Source organism: Poromitra crassiceps, assembly GCF_964638095.1.
Source record: "Poromitra crassiceps genome assembly, chromosome: 12".
Classification (NCBI taxonomy): domain Eukaryota; kingdom Metazoa; phylum Chordata; class Actinopteri; order Beryciformes; family Melamphaidae; genus Poromitra; species Poromitra crassiceps.
Genome location: NC_139632.1, coordinates 28,386,611 through 28,412,726, shown reverse-complemented (window position 1 = coordinate 28,412,726; position 26,116 = coordinate 28,386,611). Strand labels below are relative to the sequence as shown.

The window sequence follows — 26,116 nt, the reverse complement described above, 5'->3', positions numbered from 1 at the left end:
ATAAAGAGGCTGTATAAAGAGTGTGAAGAACTGTAACTGGAAATATAAACAAATGTCCATTGTACACATGGGAGTGCCGACACTGGTGTTTTGAGTGTATTGTGGCGGGGAAAGTGCAAATGAAGGGTTTCACTTCAAATTAGATTAAACCATTTGAGAATAAGAAAATAATTGCTGACAGGAAAGTAAATCACATAAGTTAACATCACACTTAAGTGACAATTGATTTTAAGACCTTTGCCCACAAAATTTTTGTTTTTCAGAATTGAATCAGCACTGCATGGGATTTCAGGAGGCAAAATCCATACAGAATGGACAGACTTTTCGAAGGGAAACCTTTCAAAATACACACAAAAACAATCTGTTCTACATAGTAGCATATTTAATACAATTTAGGAATTCAGGAGGTATTTCAACTCACATTCAAGGAAAAAAATCTATTTTACAAAGTGGAGATTGCCAAAATCCTCATAACAGGTCTGATTGAATGGTATATAAATGACAGAGGACATTAGAAAATATGGAATTATCAAAATATTTATCTATACAGTATGGGTTGTTCCAAAGTTTGACATGAACCTACTTTAAAACAGGGATGCAAATTCATCTTTCACCTTTGTCATCCCAAAATAGGACACTTACATGAATGATTTCTGAGTGGTTTATGTCTGCCCTGGTATCTGTCACCTTTTTCACTGCACTGAGTTTGCATCCCTGTTAAAGTAAATACATGCCTTCCCTTCTACTTAAATGGTTTTTCTCTCTCGCAATGAATTTAGTTCCTGATAATTCACAAGAAAATCATTTTTTTTTCACTTTCATTATTAAATATATTTATTTCTTTGACACCAACTTAACAGATCGTGTGCCCGAACGGTTTTCCATATACACTGTTAGAGAAAATGTATTTCTCTCGAACATAAACCCTTTAACACATACACACGGCTTCATTTGCTTCTCAAAAGTTAGTCGAAAAGGCATCTTCCAAGTTAGAAGCACATTATAGTGTCAATATAGCACCTAACCGCTAGCCTTCATGCCGACTCAGACTTTAACAACGGCGCCACTTCACGGAGTGTCGTCACACACGATGATGCAGGTCTCTGTCTGTAGCACAGGCAGTTTTGAGTTTAGAGTTTGTTCACTGCAGTCCCTTGGTTTGAGTGCGGGGGTCACACCTGACAGACATCTTGGTTGGGAGGTGGAGTTTTTGGAGGGAAATACTGCCATGGCTTCTCTGTTCTCTGTCCACGTGAAAACGGTGGTGAAGGAGATGAGGGAAGTTTTGGGTGGGTAAGGAAGACCAGGTGCAGAGAGAGCCTGTGGATCACTGCTGCGGCTGCAGGTACTGGTTTGTGAAAGCCTCCAACTGTTTCTCCAGTTCTGTGGCTTTATGTCTGAAGAGGAAAGGAAAACAAGTTACACTTTCCCTAAAGTACATGTACAGTCACACAAAAACAGTTCTACCTCATGATATTCGCTCGGTGTGTCGCTATGGGAAGCAGCCCTTTTGTGCCCCTATCTATAACCATTCTTCTTTACTGTTTTGCTGAGCATGCATGTTGATTTCAACATTCCTACACATTTTTCACTTCAAAATTTCAATCTTTCTCCAGACTAAATGTGTTAATGTGCTTGTCCGGTGTTCAGTACAGTTTATGCTTATAATGACTGGGAAATTAGTGTCAACTAGTCCAAAATATTACTCCAACTGAAAAATATCCTTCACAACAACAGATATCAATTGACCTGGACAAAACTACACAATTTATGTAGTCATGTGTGTATATCATGATAGACGAGCAATATGTTTCCATACTTTTCTGTGTAGATCCCAAACCTTTCAAGATCTGGAAATGATCAAATTCCTCGTCCGTACTTTTCCACTTTCTACATCTGTGCTTGTCCAACACTGCCCTGCTTCACATTCCTACAGTTAGACAGTACACTGCCCTGCTTCACATTCCTACAGTTAGACAGCACACTGCCCTGCTTCACATTCCTACAGTTAGACAGCACAGAGCCCTGCTTCACATTCCTACAGTTAGACAGTACACTGCCCTGCTTCACATTCCTACAGTTAGACAGCACAGTGCCCTGCTTCACATTCCTACAGTTAGACAGCACAGAGCCCTGCTTCACATTCCTACAGTTAGACAGCACAGAGCCCTGCTTCACATTCCTACAGTTAGACAGTACAGTGCCCTGCTTCACATTCCTACAGTTAGACAGCACAGTGCCCTGCTTCACATTCCTACAGTTAGACAGCACAGAGCCCTGCTTCACATTCCTACAGTTAGACAGCACAGAGCCCTGCTTCACATTCCTACAGTTAGACAGCACAGTGCCCTGCTTCACATTCCTAGTTAGACAGCACAGTGCCCTGCTTCACATTCCTACAGTTAGACAGCACAGAGCCCTGCTTCACATTCCTACAGTTAGACAGCACAGAGCCCTGCTTCACATTCCTACAGTTAGACAGCACAGACCCCTGCTTCACAATCCTACAGTTAGACAGCACACTGCCCTGCTTCACATTCCTACAGTTAGACAGCACAGAGCCCTGCTTCACATTCCTACAGTTAGACAGCACAGAGCCCTGCTTCACATTCCTACAGTTAGACAGCACACTGCCCTGCTTCACATTCCTACAGTTAGACAGCACACTGCCCTGCTTCACATTCCTACAGTTAGACAGTACACTGCCCTGCTTCACATTCCTACAGTTAGACAGCACAGAGCCCTGCTTCACATTCCTACAGTTAGACAGCACAGAGCCCTGCTTCACATTCCTACAGTTAGACAGCACAGCCCTGCTTCACATTCCTACAGTTAGACAGCACAGTGCCCTGCTTCACATTCCTACAGTTAGACAGCACAGTGCCCTGCTTCACATTCCTACAGTTAGACAGTACAGTGCCCTGCTTCACATTCCTACAGTTAGACAGTACAGTGCCCTGCTTCACATTCCTACAGTTAGACAGCACACTGCCCTGCTTCACATTCCTACAGTTAGACAGCACAGAGCCCTGCTTCACATTCCTACAGTTAGACAGCACACTGCCCTGCTTCACATTCCTACAGTTAGACAGCACAGAGCCCTGCTTCACATTCCTACAGTTAGACAGCACACTGCCCTGCTTCACATTCCTACAGTTAGACAGCACAGAGCCCTGCTTCACATTCCTACAGTTAGACAGCACAGAGCCCTGCTTCACATTCCTACAGTTAGACAGCACAGAGCCCTGCTTCACATTCCTACAGTTAGACAGCACAGAGCCCTGCTTCACATTCCTACAGTTAGACAGCACACTGCCCTGCTTCACATTCCTACAGTTAGACAGCACAGAGCCCTGCTTCGCATTCCTACAATTAGACAGTACAGTGCCCTGCTTCACATTCCTACAGTTAGACAGCACAGAGCCCTGCTTCACATTCCTACAGTTAGACAGCACAGTGCCCTGCTTCACATTCCTACAGTTAGACAGCACAGAGCCCTGCTTCACATTCCTACAGTTAGACAGCACAGAGCCCTGCTTCACATTCCTACAGTTAGACAGCACACTGCCCTGCTTCACATTCCTACAGTTAGACAGCACAGAGCCCTGCTTCACATTCCTACAGTTAGACAGCACAGAGCCCTGCTTCACATTCCTACAGTTAGACAGCACAGTACCCTGCTTCACATTCCTACAGTTAGACAGCACAGAGCCCTGCTTCACATTCCTACAGTTAGACAGCAAAGCAGCCCAGTAGGCGACAACCGCTTTTGTCCAAAGCGACTTACAATATCACATTTTGTCAACAGTACAGAAAACAACTATGCAACACAATCAATGACAGCTAAGATATTTTGATAGACTAGAGTAGCACCATGTAGGAAGTAGTTCGAGAAGGAATAAGTAACATGTAGCATTAGTAGGTTTGAGAAGGATTTTATTTATTTTTTTATTAAAAGATGTTAGTTCAAGAAGGGCCCAGGTGGAGCCTGAAAAGGTGAGTTTTTAGTCCCCGCCGAAAGATTGGCAGCGATTCGGCCATTCTGACCGAAGGGGGGAGCTCATTCCACCATTGTGGCGCCAGGAATGAGAAGAGTCGCAATCGGGACGAGCGATTTTTGAGCCCACGTAGCGGTGGAGGAGCAAGGCGATCTGGACGGGTGGAGGAGCGGAGGGAGCGATGCGAAGTTTGGAACTTGACCATAGATTGCAGATACGGAGGGGCTGTCATGTGGATTGGCCTGTAGGCCAGTACCAGCATCTTGAATTTGATGCAAGCCAAGATGGGAAGCCAGTGAAGGTCACGGAAGAGGGGAGTGACATGAGAGAATTTAGGTTGGTTGAACACCAAACGGGCTGCAGCATTCTGAATGAGCTGAAATGGTCGGATGGCTGAGGCAGGTAGCCCAGCCAGAAGAACATTGCAGTAGTCCAGGCGAGAGATGACAAGTGCCTGGACCAGGAGTTGTGTCGCTTCCCTTGTGAGAAACGGATGGATTTTGCGGATGTTGTACAGGGAGAACCTACAGGAGCGAGCAGTTGCTGCTGATGGACAGCTGGTTGTCAAGGATCACTCCAAGGTTCTTAACTGTTAGAGAGGGAAACACAGTAGTGTTGTCAATGGAGATGGAAAGGTCAGTGAGAGGACAGTCTTTCCCAGGGAGGAAGAGTAGCTCTGTCTTACCAAGATTCAGCTTGAGGTGGTGGGCAGACATCCAGGCACCAATGTCTTTGAGGTATGCAGCAATACGTGCTTCGATTTGGGTGTCTTCTACTATTATTCACTTCCCCCGACTAGACATCTGGGTCTGGTCCAGGGGATTCAAACTCGCAGCCTCTGGTCTTTCACACACTTCTCTACCCTTCAGGTTGATCATTTTTATTGGGTGGAAAAAATCTTATTGGGTGGGAAAAATCATGACTATTCCCAAAAAGTAGTCGATGACTACTAAAATGCAGTAGTCCTGAATGCCCTAGTTCCCGCTGCTTCAATGAGAAAAGGATGTGGACTGACCGTAAGGTTTTGGAGTGGCTCTGGACGGTCTCCAGCTGCTGTATCTTGGCTGTCAGCTGGCTGATTTCTGCCTCCAGCTCCTTCTGAGTCTGGTCCACCTGCTGACACAGCCGAGCAAAGGTCGTGGCCATCTCCCTGGCAACACAGAGGGCACAGCTTATTTATTTAGCCCCGCTACAGACGGAAAGGCTGGGTGGGGCACAGGGGCAGCTGAGAAAGTGAAGCACACGCGTCTTTTTGTGTGTGTACTAATCTGTTAATTATTTTCTCGACTAATCTAATGGTCTATAAAATGTCACAAAATGGTGAAAAATATTAATCACCTTTTCCCCAAAGCCCAAAATGACATCCTCAAATATCTTATTTTGTCCTGACAAACAGTCCACAAACCAAAGATACTCAGTTTACTGTCATAGAAGACTAAAGACACCAGAAAATAACGGGACATTTTCTGTCGATCGAATAATCGATTAATCGTGCAGCACTAGTAATGAGAGTATATATATATATATATATATATATATATATATATATATATATATATATATATATATATATACCACACGCCCAGTTCCCTGTTGTACATTTGTGGGCCATTGTGTGGTATGGGGACTTACTGTTGGACCTGGTGGCTACAGTTGGCACTGGTGAAGCTGATGATGAGCTGCAGCTTCTCAGTGGCGTAATCCACAAACTGGCGCTTCAGCGTGCGCTCCTTGGCCTTCGTGGTCCAGGTGAGCCTCTCGTACAGGTACAGCAGGCCGTAGAGCGACCCCGACAGGGCAATCAGCCTCCAGCCCACCATCCGCCACACCTGGGGAAAACCAGAGTATCTGTTGCCCGTTGCTCGTTTCTATTTTTCTTGTTTGCTGTGTACTCTTACTGTCATTGAAAAGCGCTATACAAAATAAATGATTTATTATTATTATTATTAGCCCCACCCCCCTTCCCGCTATGAAACCATGTAGAGGCAGACTTCAGGAAGTAGAGACAGACTTCAGGAAGTAGAGGCAAACTTCAGGAAGGTTAGAACTGTTTTCATACCAAGGATGCTTGTAAATGCTAAAAACTGCATACACACTTGCACGGCAAACACAACATGAGTTTGACCTGTAATCAATGAGATTCTGATTTGTCTTTAGAATCAAATTTTTGTATTTTCACATCTGATATTCACATTGCACTGGTACATACAATAGCTTTATCCACATATTATTAGTATTGAAAGTTGTTTGCTTTGGTGTTGTTGGCTGAATTCAATGCAGTAGGCTAGCTGGTCAGCAGGGTACGATAGCTTCATCATGATCAACATTATTTGGGAGTCTTGAGAGTCTTGGGTTGGGGCTTGGGAATGTTTATTCCAAACTGAGTACAAGACAGAAAATGAGTTTTGAAAGCCTGACATTTCAGCACATAGCGAAGGAATAACTGACTCAGTCACTGGGTCACTGGTATTGATCAACAACCATATCAAACCTCTGCAGACTTTTGGTAATTTGAGCTATGAGGCAGTAAAAATCTCACTTACTGCACTTTTAAAACCCACAGAGGGTTAATTTTTAGACAGTATGTTTAAGGTGATACCTACAACACATCCCAGATGATGGATGGCATGCAACAAATCTCTGCACAGGTCTGGAAGGTAACTCAAACTCACCACTCCTCCCACAACGAGAACACCCATGGAGGCGCGGGACGTGACGGAAGCCACATTGGTTGCCATGGCGACCATCAGGTCCTCCTGAGTCATCACAGCTGTCTCCTGGTTGGGCAGGGTGACGGTGGAGGAGGAGGGGCCCGATGACGGCGTACAGGCCACAGGCTGTGCTGGTCGGGACATCTGGACAACCACACACAGGAGAAGTGTGAGATCTTTACAGGGTTCATACACATTTTTCCATAGTCTTCAGATCTCACTTTCTAGATGAAGAGTTTCATATATGGCTTTGATGGGATGTAAGTTGACAGTAGCTGTCTAATAGGACATAACTAGGCCACATCACCCCATAGGCAATAAATATCACAATTTGTGAAATGACAGTGGCTTTCCAACAACACAAAACATGTAGTTACGTTTATAATAGGTTTTGACTTTCTTTATTTTTTGCAATTCTTTTTAAATAGATTTTTAAATCAAACTAAATACCTTCTAAAATTCAGATTGTTTTTCCAATATCTTAATAAAGGAATAATTGATTAACAATCAGATCCTGATTACAACTTTCTAGTCACACATAACTCGGGGTACTTTGGAATCACAATCAATCTAGCTGGTAAAGTACTGAAAATAGCTGTTAAAGTCATGAATTCTTATCCTGTTTAGGGGCCTCCATCCCATTGTGGCTGTCATTCCAAACCGTACCTGGAAATTTTGGTCCACCAGTTTGAGGGCTCTCTGTGCGTTGGCGGGACCCAGGAAGCGGTGGACCAGAGTCGACCAGCCCAATGAGAACTGGAACTCAATGTTCTCCTGGAAGTCGCTGCAGAGTGTGGCGCAGTTCAGGTCATAACTCAGGTCAAACTTCCTTCTGGGCACCAACATGTGGATCTGGCTCTGGACAGCAGGGGGCAGGAGAGGAAGCATGCACTCTGGCAGAGGTAGAGGAAACATTGAGCATAAGGATTATAGTTACAGCAAAGAGAATAGAGAGGGAACAAATACACAGTGACTATTAGTTTGCTTAATGCACACGTGTACATTTGCACGTCTTTTATTACGCGTTTTATTCTGATAGCTAACGTGACAGGAGAATGGAACACAGTGATGTGTAGTCATGAATATTTGTGTGAATATCAGCAGCCTGAGGGGACTCAATATAATACTGTATAGACTGAATATACAGCTTTTGTCTCTAGTAGGATCGATTTTTGACTCAATCTTTTTATTTTAGAATTGATATAACAAAAAACAAAGAAATTACGGTAATCAAAAGAAAATGTTAACATTGTATTATTTTGCACTACAGATGCTTCATATCCAGGTCAATTCACACACCGTTTTATGTACCACTTTTATTAGTATATAGCAATGATGCTGCCGAAATAAATGTGATGTGCATTGTTTTTGGAAATATGATTCATATAATCTCTAGAAATGTATGACTCAACTTTTTCCCATGGTCTACTCTAGTGTTAAATAAAAAAGCAAATGAAAATCGTAATAAATTGTAATATCGAATTGCAATACTTGTAGAATCGCAATATCGAATCAGGAGATAAGCATATCGTCTCTACCTAGCTTCCTCATGTGGGCAATCTTGGGAAGTAGTTGAGAATGTAGGAGTGGAGGATTTACCTGAAAACTGTAGTCAATTTGATTTGAACGAGCCATTTCCTGCTTCTCTTACCCTCTCCTTGAAATCACACGACTATTTCATAACACCCCCTGGGGGCTTGTTCATAGGAGGACGCATTAACACCTCACCCAATATCACTGTCATTGAGCACAGCTGACATAATGACGCATGAGTAGGATGATGTGGCGTGGGGTGATGCCATTAAGCAAGCTGAGTAAATATAGCCGGGCGCTGGGTGTCACAAACAATAGCATGAGTGCCCAAAGGTTTTTGCCTATCTTTAGCAGCTCCCTCTGAATGAGAATGTAAGTGAAACACACTGAACAAATCTGGGTTGAGTTCATTTTCTATGGAAAACATTATTTCCTTTTATTATCTATCTTTCATCAAATGCCTGAAGGAAAAGTTTGGAGGAGAGAGCAATTTTAAATAACCAATCATTAACACGGATCCTGAACTGAGCATGTAGATGTGATTTCACCCTGGGCGGCACCAAATGAGGCGAGTGGTGTGAATTTATGCTGCGTGAATGATGCGATTTTCGCCTCATCGCCCAGTCGCTCGAGTTAAAAAATTTCAAATTCAGCAAATAATTCCAGGAAGCTTTTTTTTTCGCCTTGGTGTGAACGCACGGTGAGTTATGACATTATGGTTATGAGTTTTGGATTGTCCCCCCCCCCCCCCACCCTTTATTTTTGATGTATGTGGGGGCGATACTCGTGCAGATTTTGTATATTTGTTTACATTGGATGTATGTATTGGACTGTAGATATGTAAATGTAGCTCATGGGTTTGTGACAAAATAGTAATTTCGTGATTTCCTGGTTATGTGATGTGACCTAGAGATGATATATGGCATCGGTGCTTTCAAAAAATAAAAATAACAAAAATACCGTGTTTATGCTATGCATTAGCCAATAAATATATAATATAATATTATTATTTTTTACTTTTTTTTGCTTTTTGTGGCTTGGACATTTTTTTCCTACCAAACTTGAGCCTGTCTCCCAAGCTTCAATGAGTACCTCTCCATATTACATACTACAATTTTAGCTCTCATTTGTGCTTTCCCATCTTAAAGTGGAGAACAAAAAGGAAGATGAAACAAAATGATTCTTCTTGGATTTTAACCAGGATTAGGCACTCTGAACCACCACCGAGTGTACAACATATTAGGAATGACTACTGACCAGGTGGAAACTATAATCCCTTGCTGTTGGCATCTACTAAATTCACTTTGATCATGAAAGGGAGATGTAGTTGAATGGGAGATGTAGTTGAATGGGAGGAGACTTTGATCATGAAAGTTGAATGGGAGGAGACAAGTACAAGAAGGATGTTTATGCCTTGAGATAACTGAGACATGGATTGTGCAACCCAATATCTGGAAGGGAGACGTGTCATTTTTACACTGTGTTTGTGTCACGTTACCCATCATGTCTTTCTGAGAAGACTGGACAGAGGCATCGATAGCGTTGGAGCAGCGGAAGGCCAGGTTCTTGCCCATGCCCTCCTCCACATGGGACAGCAGCTCCTGGCAAAGGGCAAGAGCAGCGACAGCAGAAACGTCACTCCCGGGTTTTTTGACAATATCAGCTCAAATTAATTGCTTGAGTTGCCATTAGTGAACCACCTGTATGGTTACCATACAGTGTGAGTAACCATCAACAACAACACATATTGCCATTACTAAGTTTTGAGTTGAATCATTCTGACCGGCAGCAACATCGCTGTATATATTGTTAATATTGCAAATAATATAACCTGTGCATTAGTATAGTGACATTGATTTGCTAATTATTGAATTTGCAGATTTTCACTGTTGAGTGACTTCTTTCTTGGAGTGCTACACCCAACAATTAGGTGACATTAGTCTCCCATACATATTTATACAGCATGTGTTTCACATTGCCGCATTTGCCTGAGGAAACTCTGGTTGAAACATTGCTACCAATGAATTGGTAAGAGTATGTGGATATCTTGTCTTGTTTGTTCCATTTCATTGCGTTGTCCTAGCACACGGCAGAATATGTGGATGTGCATACTTGTATGTATCCCCATGGCTGCACCTACACCTTGCATCTCATCCTCTTTCAGTCATTTGCATTGCATACTGGTCCGACAGTAAACACACACTAATGTATACACAAGACAATACTGATCAACCTGCTAGCTGCAACCTGACAGCACCAAAACTGACCGTTTGCCCTGCCAAAACTCTTACACGGTTTTCTCATGGTGCTGCAAATATAATAAAGTGAAAGTTGTACAAGAGAGGCGGAAACAGGTTGAGGTTGTCCTTCTACTTACGGACTTGTAGATCTTGAGGACGTGAGGTGAGGGGTGGAAGTCGGCGTGGAACTCATCAATGATCACATTGAGACGGCAGATCTCCTCTCCCATGGCGCTGGACACCTGGGTGAAACACAGCCACAGTTAACAGGCAGCTAAAGAGCAGCTGCCTGGTGCCTCAGGATTCACTCTGTTGCTCATCTCAGTTCCTCTGGCTGAAAGATCGTCTCCCTCCTCACTGTAACACCTTCCTGCCCAAATATCTCATGTTTCACCTGCAGAATGTATTGAGCATCCAATTGTAGTCAGTATAGTCTAGGATACAAAAATTAGTCAAATTGATCATGTGTACTCAAAAGTTATTTTTGAGTTATGTTATGGACAAGTTATGGAGATTGCTTCATGTCGGTGTGTTTTACTGGCATTGTTGCGGACCATGAACAAAAAATCAATTAAAAAAAGTGTGAGTACCCTTTCCCTTGAGAAACCCACTAATCAAAGAGAATAAACAGCAAGGTCTGGTCATTATTTTAAGGCATCTTGCCACCAGTTCCTTTTAACACGTTCACTGCCATTGACGAGATATCTCGTCTTAAAAAATCCAACGGTTGACTGCCAATGACGAGATATCTCGTCTTAACACATTGAGTGCCAGCCATTTTTTCATCCTGTAGGTAAGTTGTGCCAGGGTTTTTTTTGAGGATTCTGGCTCATTTTACAAGAGCCGAGGATTATTTTCTGTTAAGAATTCATGAACACCAATCATCTAAAAATAACTAATAGAATGTGTGCTTTCTCTGTCTAAAAGAGTTAGTTTGCAGAGTTAGTAGTTATGTAGATATTAGCCGTTGAGTACAGCATGGTTTCAGCGTCTGGAAATTTATTCAGAGATAAATGGCTTTTTGTGAAACAGTCACTTTAACCATTCATTTTTGGCATCAGTAAGACCGTCAGACATTCTAAACAATAGTTTTGAACAGTAATTTCCTCCATAACAACAGGAAACACCCCTCTCATTCAAACTCCTCCCTCCGTGTGTCTTCTCCTCCTTCCTCCTGGCTCTACAGCGGGCGTGTCAGAAGCGCGTTGCTGCTGCCTGCCTGCCTGCCTGCGTGCGGACGCTCCTTGTGCGAGTCAAGATGGGCCGGGGAATGCGTGGGCGATGGGCAGATGTTGATTCTGGCCTTTCTGAGGTGTTTCAAAGTGTGTTTCACCTATAATCTATTTTGCAAATCGCTCTCCGCTCTCTGTGTGCTGCTGCCTGCGCGCGGCCGCTCTCGGGCAAGGCAAGTCTGGAATGGATTACTGTAAAATCGCCTCGCCATTTCCTTGAATGGCTTGCTCCCGCGGCAGTTTTTTCTTTGATTTCGCTCGTCTGGGGGAGCACTGTCAACACTTAGTGGGTCGGTAAAATAGATTATACACATTCTCTTGCTCCAATAGTGATCTCGAAGATGTAAAAGTTGTTGATTGATGTCCCACCGTCAAAAAAAAAAAATGTTTATGTAAGACGAGATATCTCGGCTCTGGCACTCAAGCGTTGGATTATGTAAGACGAGATACCTCGGCTATGGCACTTAACGTGTTAAAAAAAAAAAAAAAAAATTTGACGGTGGGACGTGGATCAACGCCCCCCACGTCTCCTATAAAAATATTGGAGCCACCAAACGTGTACAACCCATTCCACCGACCCACTAAGTGGCGACAGTGCTCTCCAGACTAGAAAAAGCCGAGCCAAAACTGCAGGGGAACGCGCGAGGAAACCATTCTCTCATACTGTAAAATGGATTGGCGAAAAAACGCTTTCGCTTTCGCGCATTATCGCGCTGGGAGCTGGCGGTGGGGGATTGCAAATTTGCATAATAGATTATGCGTGCAACACACTTTGAAACACGGCAGAAAGCCCACAATCGCACGCAGGCAGCTTCATTGCAGCTGAGCTCACAACCGAAACGACTCATGCAGACTCGCCCAAAGAGCAGCCGCCAGCAGCCAGGCAGCACAGACAGGCAGAGCCTCGCTTGTGACAAACGCTGCAAAGCCACCAGAGACACACCCATGGAGGGAGGAGTTTGAAGGAGAGGGGGGTTTCCTGCTGCTATGGAGGAAATTACTGTTCAAAACTATTGTTTAGATGTCTGACGTCTTACGCCAAAAATAAATGGTTAAAGTGACTGTTCTATCGAATTTCACAAAAAGCCATTTATCTCAGAATAAATTTTCAGACGCTGAAACCATGCTGTATTCTACTGCTAATGCCTACATAACTACTAACTCTACAAACTAACTCTTTTAGACATAGAAAGCACACATTCTATTAGTTCTTTTGAGATCATTTGTGTTCACAAAATCTTAGCAGAAAAGAATCCTCTGCTCTTGAAAGATGAGCCAGAATCCTCAAAAAAAAAACTTGGCAGAACCTACGTACAGTATTGAAAAAACGGCTGGCAGTGAATGTGTTAAAATGTCCCAAAGCCACTGAAATCCATGCAGTTTGTCATCATGCTTGGTTTCTTATATTTATTTGAAGGAATATATGTTTTGCTCTGTCAAAGCTGTAAACTCCTTGTAAATACTACTTGTACGTTTTTTGTTTTGTTTTTGTGTATGCGGTCACTGGTAATCTCAGTATTTATTATATTATGAATTTACTCCCCTAACAAAAGCACCACACAACCCCAGTTTCAGAAGTATTTACATGGACACTTTGACAGTACACACAGCAGCAGTTGTGGGCTGTGTTACCTTGGCCTCCACCTCCTCACTGATGGCCTTGATCTTCTTCTTGATGTCGTGGATCAGCAGGTTGAGCTGGCTCTTAACAAACGCAAGCCGGTCCATCTGATACTCCCTGTCCTCCAGCGCCGCCACTCTGCACCCCCGGCCCACCAACAGGAAATTATGTCACAAACCCAAAAGAGTGATGACACAGGTGTTGTTTCTTTGTTTTTTGGGGATTCCCTACACGTAATCACAGAATTTGGTAATAAAAAATGTAATCAACTGTAAAACATGGAATATTGCAGAATTTTCCATTATTTGGATGGAAATGATTTAAAGAAAAAGGTCAAAAGCAGGCTTAACTATTGTAGTAACCTAAATTGTTTCATAATTGTAAAAAAAATAATTAAGAGGCTGTTTGAGACAGCCAAGTTATCAAAACAACAAAAAGAAAATTGACCCCAACCACTAAATTAAAATTAAAAAGAAAAGAAAAGAAAAAAGAAAAAGAAAAAAAGGAAATTTAGGGGAAAAATAAAACTCAATTGATGACAAGCGATTTCATAGGCCCCTACAAAATGATGGAACAGGATACCCACCTCTTCTCCGCTGCCTCGATGTTGATGCTGTCCATGATGCCCTGGACTGTTTGAGTGATCAGCTTGGCCCTGATAGTGTGCTGCTCAAACTTAGTTTTCACTGCTGACTGCGAGATACACTCCTGCGAGGCCACAACACACAAGTTACTGTGACGCTTATAGGGGGCTGCTGCAGCCAGAGTGCAATACACACACACACACGCTGCCAGGGACAAACAGTGGACAAGATAGACACCTGCTGCTGCAACGCATAGAGAGAAAATGGAAACAGCAGGGTGAAAATGACAGCAGCAGTGTGTGTATCTTGCATCCCACAGCCCCACGTTTGTTGTAATGTCACAGTAATGTGTTGGTGAGGCAACAGCAAAATCATACAAACATATCAAGTAAAAACAAACAATACAACACAGAGTAAAAAGGAAATAAGACTATGTGTAATGTGCATGATATATGACTAGGTATGTTCTGTAATGAGGTAGTGGTACTACATATGCATTGGGTAAATACATAATGCTATTTTATATTCAAGGATGGACTGGGCATCGTTGTTTGACAGTGCTGTAATGCAGAGCTTTGTGATTTAATGCATTGTCCCGTAAATAATTACTGGATTCTCAATCCTCATATGCTACTTTTGCAGGGTGAAAAATAAGTCTTAAGTACATAACATCGTTGCTGCTTAGCTCTCTGCATTTACCTAGCACTTCTCCATCATACATTAACTCTCTGACCTTTGCACTCCTTCTTACATGTTGCCTGTCATGTTGATAATCAAGAAATAAACCTATTTAACAGCTGAATTAATTGAGTCATTCAAGATAGTAGTGGAAGTTGAGGGTCTAAAATATAATTAACTGTTTTGCAAATTCCCAATAGTTGACTGTCATTGTGCTTTGAGTTTGAGGTTAGAGTGTATTTGATCACTTTATTTGGGTTTTATTTTCCTCCCATTATGGACACAAATAATCAAAACAAAACAGCTCCACAAGATGCAACGAAACGCAGGCAAAGAAACTCAACAATCCAAATTAAAAAGACACAGAACTAAATGAAGATGGAACAGAAAGAAACTGATGTCCTCGCCTAAGTAAATCTAGACTTCAGCAATGAAGACGCAGGTTGATGGAAAATGCACAGTGACTGGTGTAGGCCAGAGGGCTCTGTGGGGGGTCAGACTGTAGCTGGGTGTTTGGTGGAGACACACCCGGTCCGACATGGTGTGAAGTCGGGGCAACCCACAGTGTGGGGTCCCAGAGACGAGTTCACTGGTCATGTCTGCTGTTATAACTTAGTTAGGAAAAGGACTCTGGTTGCTTCTCTAATTCCACTTCCTTCAACAGTTAATAGCGACGAGTACACCCCCACCCCCCCGAGACACACACATGCACACGCAGCGCGCACACACACACACACACACACAGACGATCGCGCGCACGCAGCCACGCACGCACACACACCTTCATAATATCGCTAGCCAACTGAATGTCTTACCTGTAGTCTTTGTAACAGAAAAAACTGATTAAGCACAGGTTGGACGCCCTCGTAGAATTGACAGATTACCAGGCATAACCAAAATTGATCACCAGTTGGTGTTAATCTCCAGGTGTGAATGTCAGAAATAACATGCTCACATGCAGGTTGTTTTTCACTGGCAGTAGCCAGAGAACATAAAACGATTTGCCTAGCCCTTTATCATGCACCAACCTCAGTGTTTATCTGCCGGCCCGGGCCATGTCATCTGAGTAGCCTGCTGTGTTTGACTTGGTTTGAATATACACTGATTTCACCTCAGCTTTGGTCAAGGCAGTGTACTTGTTGAGCTATCTTTAAAGTGAATGCAAACATAATGTTTAATTTATGCTGTGAAATCTTGACACTTTGCTTTCTTTTGCTCATATTCAGTCCCTCTGGACTCAGACAGGACGTAGATTGCGCTTTGTCAATTGTGAATAATTTTACATGCAGAAGACACTGACTCACTCACACTCTCTCACTCACACTCTCTCACACACACACACACACACACACACACACACACACACACCTCAAACCTCCTCTCAAAGCTCTGGAACTCTTTCAGTCTCTCCTGGAAGCCCTCAGCCAGTGCACCACCTGTTGGATAGATTGGTCACATTAAATGTAAAAGTGACACCTATAGCATTACACAAATACACTTCACGGATAGACATCAGTGCTGCACCAAGCTATGTACTGAGAAACATGGGAAACATGGGGGGAAAGCATGCAGAAACATGTGTGATGTGCTTTTGCATCATCAGTAAATAGCCCCAATACTGTGGATTATTCATAGCTAGATGATTCCATCTTCATGCCAGAGAAAAACAAAGACGTATGGCCACAAGGGGGCACAATCCAGAGTGCCAAGCCCAAGCTAAAAACAGAGCTCATAAGACTAGCTTCCTGCGTTCATGAAAAGGTCAAAGCCAGCTGACTACCAGTGGCTCACTGGTCCAATGTGAATGTCGGTGGTCGTAGCTACAGCTGATAACATACCTCAGTCTGATTTTATAGCTTGGCTCGGGTCAAGTTATGGTAAGTACGGTAGGTGTTATTTGGGGGAGTGCATTGCTCCCCAGTGGGAACAACCAGAATAACAATTGGATTAATTGCATTATCCAGCCAACAATAATTTCTACAGTGTGAAGGCTCACCGGTTTCGGGCATGCCCTGCGCACGCTGCATGCGCGAGTTGAGCACCTCTTTAGCGGAGACAAAGAAGATGCGGTTGGGCGCCTGATCGTGGTCCACCACCTTCAGCTCCTCCACCAGGAAGTTGACACATCGGTCTGTGTGCTGCTTCCTCACCTGGAGGAAGAGGAGGCACATTGTGTTGCTGTGTGACATCACTTTCATGTTTCTGCAATAATGGAACTGCAATTGTAAAAGAAATGGAATCTCTACACATTTAGAAAGGATTTTTTCCTGCATAGAGGATTTGTTGGTGCCCCTGCAAAGAGGGTTTAGCTACCCCCCAAAGGCCATACGCCCCAAAGATCCTGACAATGACTGAGATTAGGACAACTCTGACTACACACTCACTCCAAATCAAGCATTTTTTACTCTATCAATTTAGATAACTTAAAGGTTAAAATCTCACATTTGTATGTTGAAATGACTGTCTGAAACTTGGGGTGCTGTGACAACACATTGCTCCATAATTTCTTACAATGACTGATACATTTGAGTTCAGGATAACCCTGACTACACACTAACCCAAAAGTCTAATGTAGGCTACGCACGACAGTAACTGATCATGTTTACTGTCACAACACCCATTCTGAGCCAGGAAAAACCCTGTGAGAATATCTTAGCTATTGGACAATACTTTAGCCATTCTGAAATATCTTTCTTTAACGGCAACTTTGTAACTAATACAGTAGCAGCATACTGTGCTCTTCAAACTATGCTTGACTTAATTTTAAGAGACCTAATGAATGCAAGAGATAGACGTGGACTCACATCCTCCATGTACTCTGGCTCGTTTGCCGAGGCGTCCCAGCGGTTGTTGAGGATGAAGATGTTCGGCTTCGACAGACGTTCGTTCACTTTGTGGAAGAAGTGCTTTTCCTAAATGGGAGGAAAAGGTGAAGAGAGAAGTGTAAGTGGCCATTGATGTTCAAAGGTTGTTGAAATCAATGGAAAAAAAGTATCGTTCTTTTAAACCTCCCTTTTTCTCTGAGATCAAAGAACACATTAACAATCTACTTTCTTCTACATTCCAGGTAGTCTCGGCTCCCAGATGTTTGGTGAGCTGCGCCACCAAACGTCTGGGAATTTCACTGTCAGAAACTGTGTCTCAGAGCCCGGCGAGAACCGCCGGCAGCAGACACGCCTACATTTATTATTAGAATTTTATTTGGAAGCAGCAATGCCATTTATCATAGTCCTAACACAGAGCATGAAGCTGATATGCTCCAAACAAAATTTATAGCTGTGGTTTATTTTACAATCATTTTTCCTACCCGGAAGTGGTCCGCTTGCTACTGTGAAGTCATCAGCAGGCTCTGTAACGTAGCCTCGGGAGTCGGGTTTATCGCTGGGGGAAAGACCTCTAGCCGTCGGGGCCGGATGAAACACGTCCTATTAACACGTTCACTGCCATTGACGAGATATCTCGGCTTACAGAATCCAACGGTTCACTGCCAATGACGAGATATCTCGGCTTAAAATTTTTTATTTTTTTTTTGACGGTGGGACGTGGATCAACGCTCCCCACGTCTCCTATAAAAATATTGAAGCCAGCGAACGTGTACAACCCATTCCACCGACCCACTAAGTGAATCTCCCAGACTAGAGGAAGGCAAGCAAAAAGCAGTTTGAGGAAGCCATTCTCATGAAAATGGTTGGCGAAAACGCTTTCGTTTTCGCGCTGATTGCTGGCGGTGCGGGATTGCAAATTTGCATAATAGATTACGGGTGGAACACACTTTGAAACACGCAGCATAAATAAGACCAGAATCGCAAAAGCTTCATCAAAGCTCTCAACCGAAATCACAAGAAACGAGCGAGCCCATATCCAGACTTGCCGAGCGGCCGCCAGCAGACAGGCAGCAGCAGCAGAAGCAGTGAGCCTGGTGACGCGAGGTTACAGCAGCAGCAGCAACGAGCTTGTGACACGCCCGCTGCAGCCAAGAAGAACACACACGGAGGGAGGAGTTTGAAGCAGAGGGGTGTTTCCTGCTGTTATGGAGGAAATTACTGTTCAAAACTATTGTTTAGATGTCTGACGTCTTACTGATGCCAAAAATGAATGGTTAAAGTGACTGTTCTATCGAATTTCACAAAAAGCCGTTTATCTCAGAATAATTTTCCAGACGCTGAAACCATGCTGTATTCAACTGCTAATGCTTACATAACTACTAACTCTACAAACTAACTCTTTTAGACAGAGAAAGCACACATTCTATTAGTTCTTTTGAGATATTGTGTGTTCACAAAATCTTAGCAGAAAAGAATCCTCGGGTCTTGAAAGATGAGCCAGAATCCTCAAAAAAACCCTCTGGCAGAACCTACCTACAGTAAAAAAAAAACGGCTGGCAGTGAATGTGTTAACAGGTTATGTTTGTTTCTAAGTGATTAATATGTTTCTCCGCAAATGCGACGATGTTTTGCGAGACACCGGTTCTGCATGAGAACTGCCCCCAGAAAGCCGGCCCGCCCACAACACTCATGATTGGTTCTCCGATGCAAGGCTTCCAACAGCGCCACCTAACGTTATGCAAAGATTTAAATAGTAATATTCTCAGTTCTCATTCTTACAGGAGGGAAACGGATTAAGACTGAGGGCTGAGTCTACATTCCAGGAAACTGCCTGATGAATATGTTGGTTCAAAACATTGTATATTAGTTTCGGGCACAATATATATTAAAAAAAGGTGCCTAATTTACTGTTGATTCACATTGAACCGAGGACCTAGACTGGACTTGTCTGCTTTGTCCAGCAAAACAGACCTTCATTTCTAAATGTTTGTGTTGTCATGTGGGGGTTGTGACCTGGAAGAGATATGGATAGGTTTTGCACACAGCAGCAGGATTCAAGCTCTCACCAGCACACAAAGCCTTTTCTATTACTTCATACCTTTTTATTACCCACATGCATGGAGAACATCAAACCCTGGCTTCATTTCCACTGAACAGCAATGTGGGAATGTCTCTCCTTTCCCTTTAAGGCTGAGGCCGGATAAGCAGCTCTGACTGACTGTGTCCAGCTTCACATAGCAGGAATGCCTGAGCAGAGCGGCGCCAAAACACAGTCAGCCACATTGCCTGCTCTGGAATAAGCTCCGGATAGGAAACGTCCACACTGGCCCCTTCATTATTGTTTGGTACACTACACAATGCAAAACTTACCTGCCTCAAGGTTTGCTGACAAGGAGATAGCTGCATAATTATCCATCCCAAAATGAAATTTAATGTGTCAGTATATTCTATGATGATCAAATGTGGAAACAAAAACTGCAATATACAGTAGGGGTGTCCGAAAAAATCAATTTGATTCACAACTTCCAAAAATATATACTGTATATATATTTTAACAACCAGTGTAGTGCAAGTTTAGCATGAATCAATGTTACCTGTTGTCTCAGGTTTGCCTTTGTGTGCATTGTGTTTACATTATTGCAATCAGTTGATAAAACTTTTTCAAATGTAAAAACTATCTAATCTAATACACTTTATTCTGCTTTCATACCATAATTTGTTACACTGCCTTTCTTAGCACACAGTGAACGACCATAACGACCACACCTACATACTGAGGTAAAATCCCTAGAGAAGATTCACCAGACGTGGGCTTTAAAATGGTATAGACTAAAGGCCTTACCGTGTTCATTAGCGTGGATTCAGAGTTGGCCACCAGTACAAAGACATCAGCATCCAGGCAAAACTTGTCGATCCAGCTGTCCAGTTGTGTCGTGACGTCTGTCCCAGGGCTAAGGAGTGAAGATAGATCAGGGGGTGTCTGGGTAGTGTAGAAGTAAAAGTACTCGCGTACCACGTCAGAGGGTTCAAATCCCGGCGGCAGTGGTATTTCCGGCTTGGTCAGACATTCCTACAGACAATTGGCCGTGTCTGCGGGTGGGCAGCCAGTGGCGTAGGAGTCCTGGTCACTGCACTAGTGATTCCTCTGGTCGGTCGGGGCGCCTGTTCGGGGGAAGGGGAACTGTGGGGAATAGTGTGATCCTCTCACGCACTACATCCTGCTGGTGAAACTCCTCACTGTCAGGAGAAAAGAAGCGGCTGGCAACTGCACATCGTGTATCGGAGGAAGCATGTGCTAGTCTAGTCTACAACTCTGCCCAGATCAGCAGAGGAGGTGGAGCAATGACCGGGACGGCAGGGGGAATTGGCCAAATACAGTGGGGAGAAAATGGGGGAAAAGCCAAAAAAAAACTCTGAACCTCTGAGTTAGGGTAAGAGACAGACTACAATATGTGATTCATTTGTCAGTTTCACTGAGCAAACAAGGGTTTTAGAGTAAAATAGGATCTATGGTGACCGGTGGTAACCTCCAACATTGGTTACAATGCTCATCAGAGCTTCAGGCAATCTTCAGGAATTGACAGTATACAAAGCTACGCAGGTGGCTAAACAGTGTAATGTAGAATCTATAGCCAAGTTTAGTAAACACTATACACCACAGTGTTTAGGATATATGCATAGTGTTCTATTTTTACATTTACATTTTTACACTTACATGTCACAATAAGTTCTTACAGCCACAGCAGGGATGCCAATATCAAGCCGATATTAGGCTTAAATAGAATATCTGTGTCTGTGTCAAATTACTACTAAGGTCAAATACTGTACCAAGGCACATGGAAAAATAGCAGAAATCAAAGCCACTTAATTTTCTACTTTTCCCCTCTTGATCTTCATTTAAAAAAATGCAATCGAATAGAGAGAGATTCACCAATTTCCATCGTTTTCCAAGCTTTCCCAGTTACCTGTCTACCAGCACCAGGTCGTCTCGGAGCAGAGCACACTTGGTCTTTGGCCAGAATACACGGACCAGGCAGCCGGCGTCCAGACTCTCATCCATGTGCAGCGCGTGAGCAAGCTGGTTCACGGTCTACACAAGAGTTGAATAAATAAACAGCTGTTAGTGTAATAACTTCCCATAATGAAGGTTGATATACCGTTAACATAATGACTTCCTCTTAATGTAATAATTATTACATTATTGTTGGTTTTATTTTGTATCCCCCCCCCCCCCCCCCCCAAAAAAAAACACTTTTGCTTACCCTTTTTCAGATGTAACTAAAAAATAATTGTAGTTATAAATTTGAAATTGCATGGAATGTAATCAAATCCAATATATTATAATAATTATATTACATTAACAGGAAAAACTTTTTTAGGTACCTTTCATGATATTAATGGTAAATGTATTACGTTAGCAGAATTATTACACTATCAAATTGTTTATTACATTAATAGGAGTTATTTGCATTAAAAGTTGTAACACTTTTCTCCTGACAGTTCCATGTAAAAGAATCAATGGACTCATTAATGTGGTAAATTGTTAAGACAATATAAAGCACAGATGAGCATAGCCACAAAGTTTAGATTAAATTGCTCCCATCTGTGGCAGTCTTATTATTCTTTCTAACCCCTGCCAGCTCCAGGTCATTCAGCAGGTGAAAGTGAGGAGAGAGCGGAGAACCTAACTCCACACCAGCCACTCCAGACACCTGACACCAGCGTAAACATCCTGCGTTACTGTGTTACTTCAGACATGGCCTGAGGCTCAGCTGATACACACAACAGCCACCGGCTAAAACGCCCTTCCATTTTGGCAGCCAGTGGCTGGCTATTAGTTTTTCCTACTCTACCAGCCAGCCTGGCAAAACAAATTACATCATTTATCATTCACCTTTGTATCCTTATCATAGTTGGCAGGAAAATGAAAGAGAGTGGAAGGTGAATTCTGGGATTGACTGTGGCCCATAAACAAAGTTAATTTCCTGCTTCTTCTTCAATTCAAAAGACACATGCACGCGCGCACGTACACGTGCACACATGCACTCTTTCTCTCTCTCTCTCTTCTGTTATCTCATAATGCATAATCTTTGCCGGTGCTCTAAAGCAGTTTGTAAACTTGTAAAAGGCGTTTTATGAATAAAACTAATTGACACCTAGATGGCTTATCTGGCCTTTTAATGCCATCTAGTACCAGACCACAGGACCGAACATCTGAAGCAGGAGCCTGGCTCTGTTATCAGGCTGTGGAGGAGGGACCATCATCAGCTTGTGTCCTCAGTCATGTGACCTGTTCGAGTACACTTCCACAACTATTACTAATATCTTCAAGCCCGCCAATTAATATGCCTCTGCCCTTTAACCGCCATAAAAACCCAAACTCATGGTTAACAGATTCAACGTGAGTTGAGACCAGTTAATCAACAGAGAGAAATGTCAATAGGGGAAACATCACCCATGCGATTTCTGAACACGTCAAGGCCAGTAGGGTTTGTGTGTGTGTGTGTGTGTGTGTGTGTGTATATAACCTATGACCCCTATTAAACCCTATCGCTCCAGTAGAGGTGCTCAGTTGCCAATACTAGAGAACACGTTGTAGCCTGGTAAACCATCCTGATCACATTCTGTTTCATTCTGTGGATCAGTCTGGCCTCCAGCCCGCTCTCAGTGCTTTCCAGAATTTACAAAGTGCACGGGCCAATCAGGGAGTTGACAACGTAACCAGCCAATCAGAGACGCCGCTGGCAAAACAGTATAGCAGGTAACGTTAACGTTAGTAGAGTAAACAGCCATAAGTGCAGTTATTGCAGAAATAGATTTGGAGTGGATTTGGTGACAATGATTGGCTGAAGTTCTGTCAAGGCAAGTACTCCCACCCACTAGTATTGGTATTGCAGCTTCCAGGTATCACTAAATGTATGAATGGGCGGCAGGCCGCTGCTCAAAAAGAGCCCATGTGCAAAAAATGTATAAAATAAAGAAAAACCTTGATGCTCTTCTCCTCATCAGAGCCCTCAGTCTTGAGGAAGGCCTTGTCTTCATCGGTGCCCTCCACACTCAGGAAGCAGTTGGTGGTGTGGCCAATGCCGCTGGGCAGCACCCGGTCCCTCAGCATGGCATTGATCACTGTGCTTTTCCCATTACTCGTCCTAGGGGCAAACGACAGAGCCAATAACTATGCATACATGCAGGCAAATAATTAGCTCCTGGTACAAATTAAATCTAACAACTCAAACAGCCTAGGGTGACATAGCTAGCTACAAATTAAATGTAATCTTCTGATTTTCTCAGACACTAATCAAAAAGTTTGAGTAGATAACCCGGTCACAGCTGCACCAGGGAAATGTATTCCCCGTAAGAAGCACCGATTTATCAGAGTCAGGCAAACTCCCTTTTATCTTTGATGCATCTGCTGCTTGTGGATTCACTGGCTTTTGTTTATTTATATCAATGGGGAGGAAGAGCGGCAAGAAGCGCACAAAGTCCAGAGCTAGGTTCTCTAGAGTTTAACATTAATTAATGCAGAATGGGTGACAAAATATGATAAAATTTGGGTAAGATGACAATGGACTGTCAAGGACACTACAGATTTTTTTTAACAGAAAAAATTAAACCAACAGCAAAATAGATTCTGAACGTGTCATCATCCATCTGTCATGCTAATACTTTGTAATAATAATCATTAATTTACACAGCATCACCTCCATTATATTACTGTATGTCAGTTCACAATTCACATAAGGTCACTCTGTTCATCGACTGCTCACCAATACTCTTAAGGGCAGTTTACACACCAAAGACGAGATGAGTTTAAACTCGCAACTGCTTGCAACGGGCCAAGAGGGGGCCATATAAAACCATCCAGTTTACACCAATGAGTATTTGCAGCAGATACTAAATAGTAGCGTTTAACATGACGTCCACCACCACCTTGCCTCAAATAGACTATCAGATTGATGCGAGTTGATAATACCTGGTGCACTACTCAGTCAAAACATGAATGCATGGGCGCCTGCCTGGCCAATCCTGGCACTTGAATGCTGCGTAGGGCATGTTCTGCCCACAACTGAAGTGGGATCCATAATAACGCGTTTGGGACTGCCGCTACCCCACGTACGGACGGACTCAAAACAGCCCCTGCGACTTGGCAAGCTGAATTGCTGGCAACACAATCAGCCGGCTGGAGTCGAGATGAGACGAGCCAGTTTACACCGCTGCAACTTTCCCTGCGACGGTTTCGTCTCGTTGCGGATCTTTGGTGTAAACTGCCCTTTATAAGGGAGACATATTTCAACTCTACTGAGTCAATCACATCAAATAAAGAAAAAGATTGTCATACACAGAGCATGAAAGGTGAATAAACCGGAATGGATGACTTTACCTTCCAAAAAAGGCCACCTTCATGTTCCTGCGTGCCAGCACCTCTTTGATGACAGCCAGTTTGTCAGCATACGCCTGGATCTCCATCTTTTGGTCCTGACTTGCAATGTTCTGCAGAGCTTTATTCTCACAGGTTTCTGTCAGACACACACAAACAGGATGAGGGGAACACAAACACACACACCCCTTACACATCCAAATGTAGCCTAAAGAGCCGACTGACAAACAATACACACATCAAACAAAGCCTCTCACCTTCTACAAACACTGAGCTTTCTTCCACATACTTCAGTAGCTGTTCAAATACATCCGTGATCTTCTTCTTGGCCAAAACAAAATGCTTCAGAGGAGAGAAATCCCCCCGAGATGAATCAGTCCGTCTGAGTGGAGGGGCTGCAGCCATGGTTTCCAATCTGGAAGCAGAGAAACAGTTATCACAACCACCATCATAATAACGTCATCTCATATTGTTTAGCACAAGCTGGACGATGTTGTATGTTTATCATACACTACAGTTGTAACGTTACCGTTTTGAAAGACTAAGTATGGCGGGATAGCTAGCTGTCTGGGAAGTAAGTTAAAATACAATCTAACTGTACTTGCATTGCATTTCTTTGCTATGCTTCAGTTAGCTAAGACTGGTGTTTTATAACGAATGGGCGCATGTTGACTTCTCGTGCTGCCAAGCTAGCTCCGCCAAGCTGTAAGCAGCAATGCTAATATTAGCTAACCTAACGCTAGTAGTATTATTTCCTTACCACAGTCCAAAGACAGTTAATGTCCTCTTTTCATAACACAAACAAAACCGTTCAGCAGCGACAGTATCCAATGTCCCTACAGTAACGTTAAGCCTACAGTAGGCAGGTTGAAAGGTTACTTGCTGGGCTGGCAACTTCGCTAACCTTCCAGTTGCACCAGTCAAGTCAAACAAAATAGCAGTACTTCCGGCAAGAGAGTTCAAAGTAAAAGCCCTGACAAACATAGTGTTTTCGGGAGCGTACCTATGTTCCCCGGGTCCTATATTCCCCAGGTCCTATGTTCCCCGTTTTTGTGGGACCGGGGAACATAGAACCCTTCCTAACCTCCCCCAGACCCTAACCCAAAACCTAACCTCTCCCACCCCTCACGCCTAAACCTAAGGTCGGCATTGCGGGTGGTCGGCATAGCGGATAGACACCCCAAATGTTACGGAGAGTGTTAAAAACGGGGAACACAGGACCCGGGGAACATAGGACCCGGGGAACATAGGGATGACCCCCTTTCTTCGGTGGCTGAGGTAGTTCAAGGTGCCAAAGGCAGCATTGGCACTCTTCT

General features: G+C 43.3%; 1 protein-coding gene across 1 annotated transcript; it reads right to left on the bottom strand.

The window, feature by feature from the left end:
* Positions 1-132: 132 nt before the first annotated feature.
* On the bottom strand, positions 133-25,699 carry mfn1b (mitofusin 1b). The gene is made up of 18 exons (XM_083647150.1): positions 25,561-25,699; positions 25,058-25,215; positions 24,804-24,939; positions 23,409-23,571; positions 21,388-21,512; positions 20,265-20,373; positions 17,402-17,509; positions 16,594-16,747; positions 15,966-16,033; positions 13,922-14,043; positions 13,347-13,473; positions 10,620-10,724; positions 9,741-9,843; positions 7,376-7,602; positions 6,671-6,853; positions 5,631-5,827; positions 5,014-5,148; positions 133-1,397 (listed from the first exon to the last, which is right to left on the bottom strand). Exons 2-18 carry the CDS (start codon positions 25,203-25,205, stop codon positions 1,328-1,330), a joined length of 2,280 nt encoding a protein of 759 aa, XP_083503276.1. The 5' UTR covers positions 25,206-25,215; positions 25,561-25,699; the 3' UTR covers positions 133-1,327.
* Positions 25,700-26,116: the final 417 nt, after the last annotated feature.

Coding starts and splice junctions, on each gene's coding strand:
- mfn1b (XM_083647150.1), bottom strand. CDS start 25,205: ATGGCTGCAGCCCCTCCACTCAGACGGACTGATTCATCTCGGGGGGAT. Junction 5,828..6,670: donor TTCTCGTTGTGGGAGGAGTG/GTGAGTTTGAGT, acceptor GGTTTTCCCCAG/GTGTGGCGGATGGTGGGCTG. Junction 1,398..5,013: donor AGCCACTCCAAAACCTTACG/GTCAGTCCACAT, acceptor TTTCCTCTTCAG/ACATAAAGCCACAGAACTGG.